This window comes from Chiloscyllium plagiosum, unplaced genomic scaffold, assembly GCF_037043375.1.
Source record: "Chiloscyllium plagiosum isolate Xiang-an unplaced genomic scaffold, Cpla_swu_hap1 HiC_scaffold_10, whole genome shotgun sequence".
Taxonomy (NCBI): domain Eukaryota; kingdom Metazoa; phylum Chordata; class Chondrichthyes; order Orectolobiformes; family Hemiscylliidae; genus Chiloscyllium; species Chiloscyllium plagiosum.
Genome location: NW_028270148.1, coordinates 53,210,781 through 53,224,836, shown reverse-complemented (window position 1 = coordinate 53,224,836; position 14,056 = coordinate 53,210,781). Strand labels below are relative to the sequence as shown.

At 40.7% G+C, this 14,056-nt stretch overlaps 1 protein-coding gene across 1 annotated transcript in view; it reads left to right on the top strand.

The window, feature by feature from the left end:
• Positions 1-266: 266 nt before the first annotated feature.
• ppp2r5a (protein phosphatase 2, regulatory subunit B', alpha isoform) overlaps positions 267-14,056 on the top strand; it is a 164,867-nt gene continuing 151,077 nt past the window's right edge. Inside the window, exon 1 of the mRNA XM_043695865.2 lies at positions 267-1,045. Coding sequence (XP_043551800.1) covers positions 886-1,045 — 160 coding nt within the window. The 5' untranslated portion in view covers positions 267-885. The remainder of the gene's footprint in view (positions 1,046-14,056) is intronic.

Below are 14,056 nucleotides of genomic sequence, written 5' to 3'. Positions count from 1 at the left end.
ATATCCACAACACAACCCGGTCACAGGCTAACAGCCAATCACGTCAGCCTTCCTTATCACCTGCCCTAGAACCAATATGGCCTCCGTCAACTGAATATGGCAGTGTTCGGTTCGGCCCGCCCCTGGGCTCTCCGATTGGCTAGATGACGTCAACAACACCGCCGATGATTTCGAGGCAGTTTCGTTCTCCGCTTTACGATTGGTTAGCGGCACGCCAATCAAAAACAAACCCCGACATTTCCGCTCAACAGTATTACCAACTCAATTTGTGTGTTTTGGAGCGCGCGAGGGAGGTGGCGACAGTTGGTGGCTCCCTTTTTTTAAAAAAAAAGCGTCTGTGTTTTTAAATGTTTAGCCACGATCAATCTTGAGCGATTTCAGCCCATTGGGGAAAAAAAATCATCGTCATTGTTGTTGCGGGAGGCGCCTGTTGGCCTGTCTGTTGATGGACGCGCAGAGAACGGCGGCGAGTGAAGGCGACAGCGGCAGGTTGCGGGGATTGACAGCGTATTAGTCAGCTCAAGCTCCGAGGAGGAGGAGGAGGAGGAGGAGGAGGGGGGGACGACCAACAGCCACTCCCCAGGGAGTGGGGAGGGAGGGGAGGTGGAGGCGGCAGCGGTGCTGAGCAGGCCTCGAGGGGGCTAGAGGACAGAGCTCCGGCCCGTACCGTCAACACTAACTTCATTCACCGTATCATCGACTTCACTTTCTTAAAAAAAAAACGTATAATTCTCCCCACTCCTCTTCACCCACCCTATCCTTTCCCTTTAAAGTAACGTAGGGTTACTTTAAATCCGATATTGGAGCGAATTCACAAACGCGCAGCTCATCGCCTGCTGCCGCTAATTTGCCTGCCGGCGTGATCGCCAGTGTGTTTTCAAGAAGATGTCGGCAGCGGCGGCGGTGGTGACAGCGGCGGAAAAAGTGGATGGTTTCACCAGGAAATCCGTGCGGAAAGCGGCCAGGCAGAAGAGGTCGCAAGGATCGTCGCAGTTCAGGAGTCGGAGCAGCCCGGTCGAGATCCTGCTTCTACCGCCCCTCAAAGGTACCTAGATCGTTGGGCTATCCTTGTTGGTTTAAGCATACAGCAGTCAGAGCCTTCCCAATGGGATCCATCAAAATGTGCAGTTTCCGTCACCACCATACACGCATCAAAATGTTCGGGTTTGGAGTTTACCCAACGTTCACGCAATGAAATATCAAGGTTTAAAAATGCCAGTACTAATCAGTCTGGAGATTCAGATATTCTCCCTCAACACCAGCCACGCATCAAAATCCCGAGTTTTGGAGATATCGCTCTCGATCCCCATCTCTTCTCCCCTACCCCACCCCGTAACTGACCCGTCAAAGTACTGAGCTTTAGAAATCACATCTCTTCGAGTATCTAGATTCAAAGATCACCCCCTACTCGCCCATCGAAGTACAGATGTCTTGTAGTCACACGTTATATCCATATTCATCTGAAAGGTGAGGTTAAGAACTCCAGAGATCACCTTGTCACAAATCAAACTGTCCGATTTTGAACAGCAGCGAATTGAGAGACCAACGAAAACATCGGCCATTAAAATTCAGGTATCATTCTCATTCATCCGTGAAAATGTTGAAGTTTAGGCATCGCGCATTCACCCAGCAACAGAGACCACACACTCTAGTCCTGTATTCCCATTTGCTGACAGCTGTTTAATCATGTGCCCACCAATACGAATATCAACGTTTAGAAACTTGCACATTATTTACGTCATTTTTAAAAATCATTTAGCAATAACGTCCGCCCTCTTCTTACTCATCAAAATTTATCCTTTGCAAGTATGCAATTTAGATTATTTTGCAATATGCCACACTATTAGCACAAGAGTGAATGTGTTATTTCAACTCTATAAAAGTAAAACTGTTCAAAGGTGATTGTGCTACTCACAATTATTGGGCTTGACGTTCGATTAATTTAACTCCAATCAACTTGACTGATACCAAGGGTCACAATTTATTATGAAAAAATATTATGATTTTGAGGCTTGATACCTTGAAGTAGTATGGTAACTCTTCACTCAGGTACTCCAACCCTTCACCCCTCTAGTCCTCAGTAGTATTGAAGTTCAGGAAATGTATTCCTTGCTCTTAATGTGGTATTGAAAGTCACTGATTTTTTTCCACTTTCTCCCACCTCTACTTTTAATTTTAAGCTTGCTTTTTGTAGACAAGGAGTTGATATAGTGTTAGTTCATCTGTGAAGATCCAGTGATTTGAAAGATTTGGCTTCTTTGAAATAAACTTCATCTAGCAATCTTCAATAACGAATTCATTAACCTTTATGTTCTTTATATTCAAATGTATATTTCAAGAGCTATCGAAAGGTGTTGGGGTTTCACTTTATGATGTGCTCTCTTCAGAGTGTCTCATATCCAAATATGTACATGGCAGAATTGATTAATTGTCTTTAGTTTGTTATTTCTCATTCTGTTCATTGTGTTGAGCCATTTGATGCATATTAGTTTTCTTTAAGTAGTTGGAAGCAACATAGTTTCACTATACAGGTGAAAGTTCAGTGTAGTGGAATTTTAAAAAGTCACTATAGTGCATTATTACCTTATTAATTTTCATTCAGTTTTACAAAATTCATTATCATATATGGCATTGTCACTGACTGTACCTATTTTGCTCGAATTGTAAATTTTGAAGTGGGACATTTATTTACAACACAAGTACAGCATGTTCTACTTGGTTTCAATGGGTGGGGTGGAAAACCATTTTAAGTTTCCAAAAATGCAACTTAAATCGATTAAATTTAGACAAGCAGAGTGCTGATGGAATAACAGCATTTTACCGTGGTAGTCAATTATAACTGCAATGTAATAGAAGTTAATTCATCATGTTGTAATTTCAAGTAAAGCAGGTTGTATGTTTCCGAGTTCTATACTCATTAACTTGGCGTGGGTGAACTTTCACACCTCATTTTTGGTTTCCGTTTTCCTATGATTGAATCATCCTACAAAATTCCTTTTTTGTTATGTATTTGCATTGAAGTTGCGACAGTAACAGTGCCGTAGCAAACATTCTGATAATACATTCATCATGTTAATCTGTTTGGCTTTTCTATCATAAGTCTCTTGGTCTCTGATCACCTGTCCTATACTTCTATCGATTTAATAACTACCTCTTTGACCAAGTCTTTTGTTATCTGACATCATATTTCCTTATGTGACCAGTGTCAAATTGTTGTTCTACAATGGTCGTGTGAAGTGCCTGGAGATGTTTCAGAATGTTCAAGGTTCTATACAAATGTAAGTTGTTGGTGTTCTAATACAGCCTGTACCACCTGCTTTCACCTTTTTCAGGGTTCCTATCCTTTGTAGTGCAGCAGAGCATTAATCAGTTTTGAAGAAGTTTCCCCCCTCAAATTCTTTCCAAACTTTATTTCCCAATTTCAAAATCCTTAAAGCTCATCTCTTCAACCTCCATTAATAGTTGGTTCCGAAGCTCTTGTCTCGTTGCTTAGCATTGATTTTCGCTCTGTAATATGAGGTATTTATTATTTCAAAGGCATTGCATAAGTGCTAGTAATTTCAAATGATTCCTATTTCCCATTTGAAATTTAAAATGTATTATGATTTACTGGTTTTACATTCAAATAATTTTGATGTCTAAATACCAAAATATATTCATCTTAATTTTACGCTTGAAACATTTGAGTAATTAATAGTGTACTCTGAACATACGTGCAGCACCTGCAGTTACAACAATAAGTTTGCATAAAAAAAGCCATGGAATATATCTGAGACAAAAATGCATGGCAATCAATATTGTACACTCGTAGTAGCTTATGTGAATGTTTCACACCGGATAAATAGATTTTAACAATATTATTCTATACTGGGTATTATGCATGCCATTAACAATTACTGTATCACTGGCATATAGAATTGTAATTAATAAAATTGTCTTTAATGTGGTGAAACAGCCTAAAGATCTTAGACTATTTATGTTTCCCTCCAGTTAACATTGTTTCAAGTACAGTTCTGTTTGCATTGTAATACTATGTACATTGATTGATTGATTAATTTGTTCTGTATTTAAGTTTCTGAAGTAGAGAAGTTACCTTGTTCTGTAAGACAGTATTTTTGTTAATCAATGTTCTTTCATTAAATGGTAGTCTTCAAGTTTATTCAGTTGCTTTAAAAATTTTCTTGTATTTGTTGTTGTGGGAGTTGGAATTGCTATTCCTAGTAGGAACATGTAGCTGTAGTTCTTACCACTTTCAGTAGGGAGAAAGTTAATAATGAAAAGTTTGTAAAAAAAATTCCCTTTGCTATTAAATTCTTTAAATTATTTAGGCCAAATAATTGAAGTAATATATACCCTTGTTCTAACTTAGAGATTTGTCAATGACTTTGAACCACCTGATGAAGGAGCAGCGCTCCGAAAGCTAGTGCATCCAAATAAACCTGGTGTTGTCATTTTTAACTTTGTATACCCCAGCGTCTCCAAGTCTTAAAAGAGTCGTAATTGAACTAAGCAATCCGTTAAGAATGTTAACTTCATATTTAAAAGTATTTTTGATTTTTTTTTTGTGAATGTAGCAGTTGTTGTCCAAACTTGACAGAAATTTTCTTCTTTCCTCTGATATTTCTTCTCTGGCTTTCTCTTGCTTGTACTTGTAGTCATTAACTCCTGCGTGGCTCTCACTCTCTTGGTGTCCTGGGTACTTTCTCAGTCCAGAAAATGTACGCATGCTTGTTGTAAAAATTCCACTTTCCTAGCTTTCACCTCCTAAGTCCCTTGGGTATGTGCTCTTCCCCATCTCTCGGGGGCCCTGTGTACACATTCCAATAGACTTGCACAATCCTTGCATCTGCAGATCCTTCCATTTTATAGCCTTTTCCCATCCAAATAACTCATGCATGTACTCCCAGCCCATGTCTCTAGTGCATTTGCCATCCAATCTCTCCATGTTTTCCCATTCCCTTTCTCTTCTATATCCACTGCTCCCAGCACCAGCTTCACCATCTCTTGTTGCATGCATTTTCCCATCCCCCTGTCCAGATTCTTCTTTTCTGTCATTACAGTTTGCTTGTCTAGGCTACTCCATCAACAGCTTTCTCATCCCTGATCGTGCAAGCTCCTTGAAAGTATACTCCATGTCTCCTATACGCTGTCCAGGTATCCTGTTACGTCCAGATGTCCTGTTACATCCAATTTCCTAACTCCCGTGATGTGTTGTTCGTGCTCAATCTAATGTTTCTAGAGTGTAGTTCTGTTGACTTGTGTACCCCTGTTGCACTTGTCCCTTCTTTGTTTACAAGCCCTGCAAGTTCCAATCGTCCTGTACACACAGGTCCTTCCTATTGGAACGATGTTGTGAAACTTGAAAGGGTTCAGAAAAGATTAACAAGGATGTTGCCAGGGTTGGAGGATTTGAGTTATAGGGAGAGGCTGAACAGGCTGGGGCTGTTTTCCCTGGAGTGTGGAAGACTGAGGTGTGATATTATAGAGGTTGATTAAAATCATGAGGGGCATGGATAGGATAAATAGACAAGGTCTTTTCCCTGTGGTGGGTGAGTCCAGAACCAGAGGATATAGGTTTATTGTGAGAGGGGAAAGATATAAAAGGGAGCGAGTGGACAGTTTTTTTTCATGCAGAGGGTGGTGCATGTATGGAATGAGCTGCCAGAGGAAGTGGTGGAGGCTGGTACAATTACAATAATTAAAAAGCATCTGGATGCATATATGAATAGGAAGGGTTTGGAGGGATATAGGCCAAGGTCACCCCTCAGCCTCCGAAGCTCCAAAGAAAACAGCCCCAGCCTGTTCAGCCTCTCCTTATAGCTCAAATCCTCCAACCCTGGCAACATTCTTGTAAATCTTTTCTGAACCCTTTCAAGGTTCACAACATCTTTCCGATAGGAAGGACACCAGAATTGCACACAATATTCCAACAGTGGCCTAACCAATGTCCTATACAGCTGCAACATGACCTTCCAACTCCTGTACTCAATACTCTGACCAATAAAGCAAAGCATACCAAACGCCTTCTTCACTATCCTATCTACCTGCGGTTTCTTTGTTCAGCAACACTCTCTAGGACCTTACCATGAAGTGTATAAGTCCTGCTAAGATTTGCTTTCCCAAAATGCAGCACCTCTCATTTATCTGAATTAAACTCCACCTGCCACTTCTCAGCCCATTGGCCTATCTGTTCAAGATCCTTTTGTAATCTACTTCATACATTCTATTGGCCCCTATTTATTTGGGAAGGTCTTGTGGAGAACGTTTTTAGGGAAGTTATAGACATGCAAGACTGATCAAATAACAGTCATGGACGATTTTATTCATGTCCCAGTTTCTGTTTGAATAATTGATGTGCAAGACCGAGAGGGAAGTCTCTTTCTGAAGTATGTTGAGAATTTTTAGAATTGGTCTCATTCCGACCATTATCTTGGGGTCTGGTTTGAGAGAATGAGGTGCTGAAATTATTTAAGTGTTAATAGGGGGATACTTAGAAAGTAATGATCATACTATTATAACATTTAGATTAACTATGAAAAAAAGCAAGGAACCAAATGGAGTAAAAATACATGACTGGAGAAGGGCCAAACTCAGTGCAGTAATAATAGGCCTTTAGTGAGCAAATGGGGTCGAAGTTTCACCTGCCAAACCTATTTTTTGGACAAGTATTGCTATTAGAAATGAGAACATTCAAGTGCAGTAGAGGTACACGTGGGGCAATTGTGGGTCTGGATGATGAAAAAGCTATGAGAATAAGATGTGCAGAAAAAAGGAGCTTGTGATAGATGTCAAGTTGACAATACAAATAAGAACCAGCTGACTGAGGTTCATCTGAGTAATGAGTAAAGGAGTAAGTGAGGCAAAGAGAGATTGAGAAGAAACTACCAGTTAACATGAAGGGGAATCTTAAATGTTTCTTTTGGAGTGTGAAGCTGATTAGGGCCGAAATGTTGTTGCTTTTAGGAGACAGAAAGCATGGCGAAGTACTAAAATGTTATTTTGTTGCTGTGTTTACCAAGAAAGGAGATACTGCCAAAGTTCTAGTGAAGGAAGTGGTGATTGACATGTGTACAGGCAAATAATTAATAGAGGTGGTGTTGGAAAAGCTAGCAGCAATTAAATATAATAACAGCAATTGAGATGCTGTTAAGGAAGCCGAAGGAAGTGTGGATGGAAATTGTGGAGATACTGGCCATTGCAAATTTTTCACTTTTGATCAAAAAGGGATGTAAGGATAAAACACAGGAACATGGGCTGATCAATTTAACTCGGAGGTGTGTAAATCTTTATGAAAGAGAAGCCTGGACAAAACTAATAGTCATTTGGACAAGGGTGAGCTAGTTGTGGAAAGTCAACAAATATTTGTTGAAGACAAATTGTTTGAAGGAATTAAGACAAAATTGACAGAAGAATTGTTTTGCAGAATAATGCAGATTGATAAGTTGCAGAAGAACCAAAAATGCAAAAAATGTTTTTTGCCTGGAGTGCTTAGGATTTAAAATTTCTGAGAAGCTAGTGGAGGTAAATTCATCATGCAGGGTTATGGATGAAGCAGAGGAGTGGGACGATTTGTGTCACTGTTGCTGAGAGCTGGTGAGAACTTGACGGGCTGATTGGTTGACTCCTGTGCTATATGGTCTGACACTACCCATTCAGAAATTTTGTCTTTTGTGCAGCCTCCATTCATAGCAATGGATTGGGACTTGAGAGACTCTGACTCTAAGTTTTTTTTTTACTGAATACACAATGACAATTTTCATATTTAAACTGAAAACCAACTCACTTTATTAAGAAGTGAGTTTAACAAATTGTGAGTAAAATAAGCAAAATATTCTAGTAACTTAGTTTTACATTCAAAGCAATAAAAGCATGAAGTCTTCACCTTTTTGGAATAATAGCTTTTGATAATGAACATATGGTCTTCTATGTTAGAAATTAACCCCACACAGCCCTTTGTTGGTCTTTGATTGTGTAGCAATTTGGTGAGAAGGAAAATGAAAAATTAATGCAAAGGAAGGTCAATTTGTTTTCCTTCAGTCAAAGTGAAATTCAAGGGCAGAAGGGCTTTCATATAGATTTACTAGTTTAAATCTTTCATACACCTAGATCGAACTAACATGGTGCATTGTGGATAAGCATTTTTTCCCCTGTGTGAAATAGTTTTGTGCTGGTTAAGTCATCCATGTAAACAGGTTGGACAATTCTCTTTGATTTTCTATTTACATACCAGCCAGGAATGTACACTTTTTTTTCGAGACCTAATGAAGTCAAATCTGCTGTGACATAAAACAATTTTAATTAATTAGCAAGCTGATGGTATGGTAAGATATGCCAAAAACAAATGCAAAAACTCATGTATAGGTCGATCTCATGTATAGGTTTGCCCCTTATTTTGGCCAAAAATCTTGTATTTTCCATACATCTCATGTATAAGTCAACCCTAGTTCTTCACAGGTTAGAGATCAATATTTATGAGTCAGTGTGCCTGCCCATTGCGCTCTGCTCCGGCTTTCCAGTCTGCTGGCTGTAGCACTCTGTTCCAGGTCTTCCAGTCCTCCAGCCATCATGCGGCGCTCCAGGTTTTCAAAATTACTGTAATGGTACGACAGCATAAGGCGATTTGTGCGGTTTCAGTTTTTTTTAAGATTAGATTAGATTCCCTACAGTGTGGAAACAGGCCCTTCGGCCCAACAAGTCCACACCGACCCTCCGTAGAGTAACCCATCCAGACCCATTTCCCTCTGACTAATGCACCTCACACTATGGACAATTTAGCACGGCCAATTCACCTGACCTGCACATTTTTGTGACTGTGGTTGGAAACTGGAGAATCCGGAGGAAACCCACGCAGACACTGGGAGAATGTGCAAACTCCACACAGACGGTCGCCCGAGGCTGGAGTCGAACCTGGGACCCTGGTGCTGTGAGGCAGCAGTGCTAACCACTGAGCCATCGTGCTGCCCCAGTCACTTGCGGTTTAACATGGCCCGAATATATTACAGGCAATGTTCCAGGACCAGGGGACTGCCGGGAATGTAAACTTCCCATTCTACCATAGTGGGCAGATAAATAGTCAATAATGGCCATAATGCTTTTTCCTTTTGTTGTTTATTATTTTATAAGGAGATCTGACTCGTTTGTCCATTTTTTTGACTCCTACCAAGCGTGAATTTCATCCCCTTGAAAACAATACCCTTAAATTAGTCGACCCCCTAATTTTAGCTTTAAAAAAGTCTTCAAAATTCGACCTATACACTATTATACATGGTACAATCTGAAAAAATCTGCAACTGACAGAATTCTGTCACAATTTACTGACAGCTTGCAGTGTTTCACAGTTTCTATGTATATCTTACTAATTAAAATGGACTCAACTTTAACCCTAATGTGGTGGGCAGGTTGTGAGATTGCCAATGCAAGTAGTTGTGGGTTAATTTTATAGTCTAGTAGCATGCATGACGTAGTGACTGTCAGCATAAAAGCAATTTAGTTTATTTGCAGTAACCACAGTTTTGCTGCAATATAAGTTCAGAATGCTGGAAACTGATTCTTCAGTTCAACTTGTCCATGCTGACCAGTTAGTTTTGTCAACTTTGCCTAAAATTTTATTATTTTGTTGAAGACAATCTTAAGGGGGGTACGCAGGCAGTAAATTCTCCAAGTAAAATGTCTTTCAAAGTCTACGGAGTTCTTAATGAAGTCCTCACTAGCTGGTTGACTCTTAGCAGCACATAATTATTAATTTTTAAGTAGACTTGTGTTCAGATATTCTTACAAGTGTAATGAGAATTGTCATTTTTCAGAGGATTATGCTTTTTTTTTTGGATTATTCATAAGGGAAGATGGAAGAGATCAGTATAATTCATGATTGCTATTATGCAAAGTTTGAAAATTTAATCCAGCACTGCCTTAAATAGTTTTGCTGTAAAACATTGAATGGGTGTTGGAATTTGTTCTTCCTGTTCTTGTCATAATTAACACACAACTTCGTTCAAATGTACAAAAATGGATTGGCAGATGCTGTGGTGAAGTTTTCAAGAGGATTTTTTAAAAAAAAATCGCAAAAGTGGGCATCACTAGTTGGGCTAGCATTGATTGTTCGTCCCTAATTGCCCTTCAGAAGGTGGTGGTCAGCTGCTGCCTTGAGCAGTTATAGTCACAACAGTGATATAGTTTCAAGTCAGGATGGTGTGTGGCATAAAGGGTTACTTGCAGTTTGTGGTGATCCCATGCATCTGCTGCCATTTTCTTTGAGATTATACATTTGGAAGGTCTCAGGAATGTTTGAGAGTTGTTGCAGAGTATTGCACACGGTTGTTATGGAGTCTGGTGAAAAGAGTAAATGTTGAAGATGTTAAATGGAGTGCCAGTCAAGTGGGTTGCTTTGTTGTAGATAGTGTTTAGTACCTTATGTGTTGTTGGAATTCAATCTGTTTCAGGCAAGTGAAAAGTACTGCATCTCACTCCTGACGTATGCCTTGTAAATGGTGGACTGGATTTGAAAAGTCCAGAATTCTCAACCTCTGACCTGTACTTCCAGCCACTGTATTTATATGGCTGGTCCAATTTAGTTTCTAGTTGATGGTAAATTGTAGGAGTTGGTAGTGGGAGTGAATTCAGCAATTGAAATGCTATTGAATAACAGGGCCATAGTTAAATTGTCTTGTTAGAGATTATCTTTGTCTTTGTCTTTGCCTGGCACTTGTATGGTATGAATGTTACTTGATGGTTATCTCTAGCATTGGGACCTACCATTTTACAGGAGCAGAGGCAGAGGTGAACACCGGAGGGGGGCGAGGGCTGCTGGCAATATATTTGGGCAGCGGCTGAACCCGAGACGTGTCGTGTCTCCCACCTGCCCTCCTCTAACCACAAAGAAAGGACTCTGTGGTGGGTTGATAAGGTAAGTTGGTTGGTTAAAAATTTACTTTGTTTAATCTTCTGTTAATTGGTTAATTGAATAAGACCATAGCAAAGTACTAGAAATTATTAAACTCAAATTTGTATGTATTAATTAACTAGGTGGAGATGACTGGTCGGTGACGTGCTGTAGCTGTATGTGTGGGGGCTGCTGATCCCATTGTGAATGGCAGTGATTGCATCTGCAGCAAGCGTTGGTTGCTGGAAGAACTCCGACTGAGAGTTGATGATCTGGAATCTGAGCTTCAAATACTGGCACATCTAGTAGAGGGAGAGTTACCTGGACGCTTTGTTTCAGGAGGCAGTCCCACCTGGTAGATTAAGTAATTCAAATTCAGTTAGTGATGAGGGACAACAGGGTGTGATTGTAAGTGAGGTGGGTAGGGGGATCCTGAGTTCAGGAGTACAAGAGCCTCAGCTTTTGACCTTTATCCAACAGGTATGAGATTCTTGCTCCCTTTATGGATTAGGAAAAGGGCTGTGAGGAGGATGAGCTGGAAATGTGTTGCTGGAAAAGCGCAGCAGGTCAGGCAGCATCTAGGGAACAGGAGAATCGACGTTTCGGGCATTAGCCCTTCTTCAGATTCCTGAAGAAGGGCTAATGCCCGAAACGTCGATTCTCCTGTTCCCTAGATGCCGCCTGACCTGCTGCGCTTTTCCAGCAACACATTTCCATCTCTGATCTCCAGCATCTGCAGACCTCACTTTCTCCTGTGAGGAGGATGAGCCAACTAACCATGACACCATAGTGCAGAAGGCGATTCAAGACAGGGGGAGCAAAAAGACAAGTGGGAGTTATAGGGGATTCTATAATAAGGGGAACAGATAGTATCATTTGCAATCCAGGTAGGGAGTCCCGCATAGTATGTTGCCTGTCCGGTGCCAGGATGCAGGACATCTCTGACCTGCTTGAAAGGATACTGGAGCGGGTGGGGGAGGAGCTAGTTGTTGTGGTCGACTAACAACATAGGCAAGGGTAGGATGGAGGACCTGTTTGGGTATTATCAAGCACGAGGAATGAAATTAAGGAACAGGTCCTCAATAATCATAATATCTGGATTACTGCCCGAGCCACATGCAAATTGTCTTAGGAACAAGAAAATTAGGGAAGTAAATACATGGCAAAGGGAATGGTGTGAGAAAAAGAGTTTCCATTTCATGGGGCATTGGCATCAGTTTTGCAACTAGGGTGAATCTGTACTGATGGGACAGTATCTACCTGAACCAATCTGGAACCAGTGTTCTCACGAAAAGGATAAATAGGGTGGTCATTAGGACTTTAAACGAGTCGGGGCGAAGGGAAAGGGAAAGCAACAGGAAGTGTGGTGATAAATGAAAAGGTAACCAGCAGGTTAGCTTGTATGCAGGAGGGTTTAAGTTCAAGGCAAACTGTGAAAGAAGCAAAAATGAAGGATAACTTAGGAGATATTAGATGTTATGAATCATATGGTAAGAAGGCTAGCCGAAAGGTATTTTACCTGAATGCATTCTAAACAAGGTTGATGAGTAAACAGCACAAAGCATCTTGAACGAATATGATTTTGTAGCCTTCATGGAAAAATGGTTGCAGAATGGTCATGACTGGGAATTAAATATCTAGAGGTATCAGATTATTCGGAAGGACAGACAGGACTGCAAGGGAGGTGGTGTAGCTCTGATATTCAGAGCGGTGCTGAGAGATGGTATACGTTCTATGGAGCATGAGGTTGAATCCATTTGGATGGAAATTAGGAATTCCAAGAAGAAAAAGTCATTGATATGCTTAGTCTATAAGTCACCAAATAATAACATCACATTGGGCTGGGCAATAAATAAGGAAATAACTAATGCTTGCAAAAATGGTATGGCTATTATCATGAGGGATTTTAATCTGCATGTAGCTTGGTCGCACCAGCTTGGTTAGGGTATCCTTGAGGAAGAGTTTGTTGAGTGTATCCGTAGTAGTTTTCTTGAATAGCATGTAATGGAACCAATGAGGAAGCAAGCTATCCTAGATCTGCTCCTATGTAATGAGACTGGAATAATTAATGACTTCATAGTCGGGGATCCTCTTGGAAGGAGTGATCACAGTATGGTTGAATTTAAAATCAGCTGGGTAGTGTGGAGATAAAATCCAATACCAGGGTCCTGTGCTTGAATAAAGGGGACTATGATAGAATGAGGGGGGACCTGGCTAAAGTAGACTGGAAACAGAGACTTTATGATGTGACGGTTGATGAGCAGTGGAGGACCTTCAAAGAAATTTTTCAAAGTGCTCAGCACAAGTACCTTCCAGTGAGGAGGAGGAGGAGTAATCTGCCACGAGTGCCGAAGGAAATAAGGCAGGCTATCAAAGTGAAAGAGAAGGCATACAAAGTGGCCAAAAACAGCAGGAATCTAGAACGTTGGGAATATAAAGACAGATAGCAAAAGTTTCTATAAATATATAAAATGAAGAAGAGTGGCTAAATTAAATGTTCATTCTTTAGAGGATGAGAAGGGGCAAGTTAGTGATGGGGTATGATGAAATGGCTGAGGCATTGAACAGGTACTTTGCATCAGTCTCCACAGCGGAGGATGATAATATCCCAGTAAGTTACGAAGAGATGAAGGTAGGTGAGGACCTGGAAACAATTATTATTATAGAAGAGCTAGTGTTGGGTAAGCTCATGGAGCTAAGGATAAATAAGTCTTCTGGCCCTGATGGAATGCATCCCACTGTACTAAAAGAGATGGCAGGAGAAATAGCAGGTGGACTAACAGTAATTTTCCAAAATCCACTGGACTCCGGGGCAGTCCCAGCAGATTAAAAATAGCAAATTTGGCACCACCATTTAAAAAGTGAAGTAGACAAAAGATGGGGAATTATAGACCAGTGAGCTTAACCTCTGCAGTGGGGAAGATGCTTGAGTCTATTATCAAAGAAGAAATAGCGGGGCATCTTGAAAGAAATTGAACCCATACTGCGACTATATAGTGGGACATGGAGAGCAGGTCATGCTTCACAAATCTTTTTGAAATTCTATGAAGACATTTAAAGCAAGGTGGACAATGGGGACCCAATGGATGTTGTGTGCCTAGATTTCCAAAAGGCCTTTGACAAAGTGCTGCACATGAAGCTGCTACATAAGATAAGGATGCATGGTTTTAGGGGTCG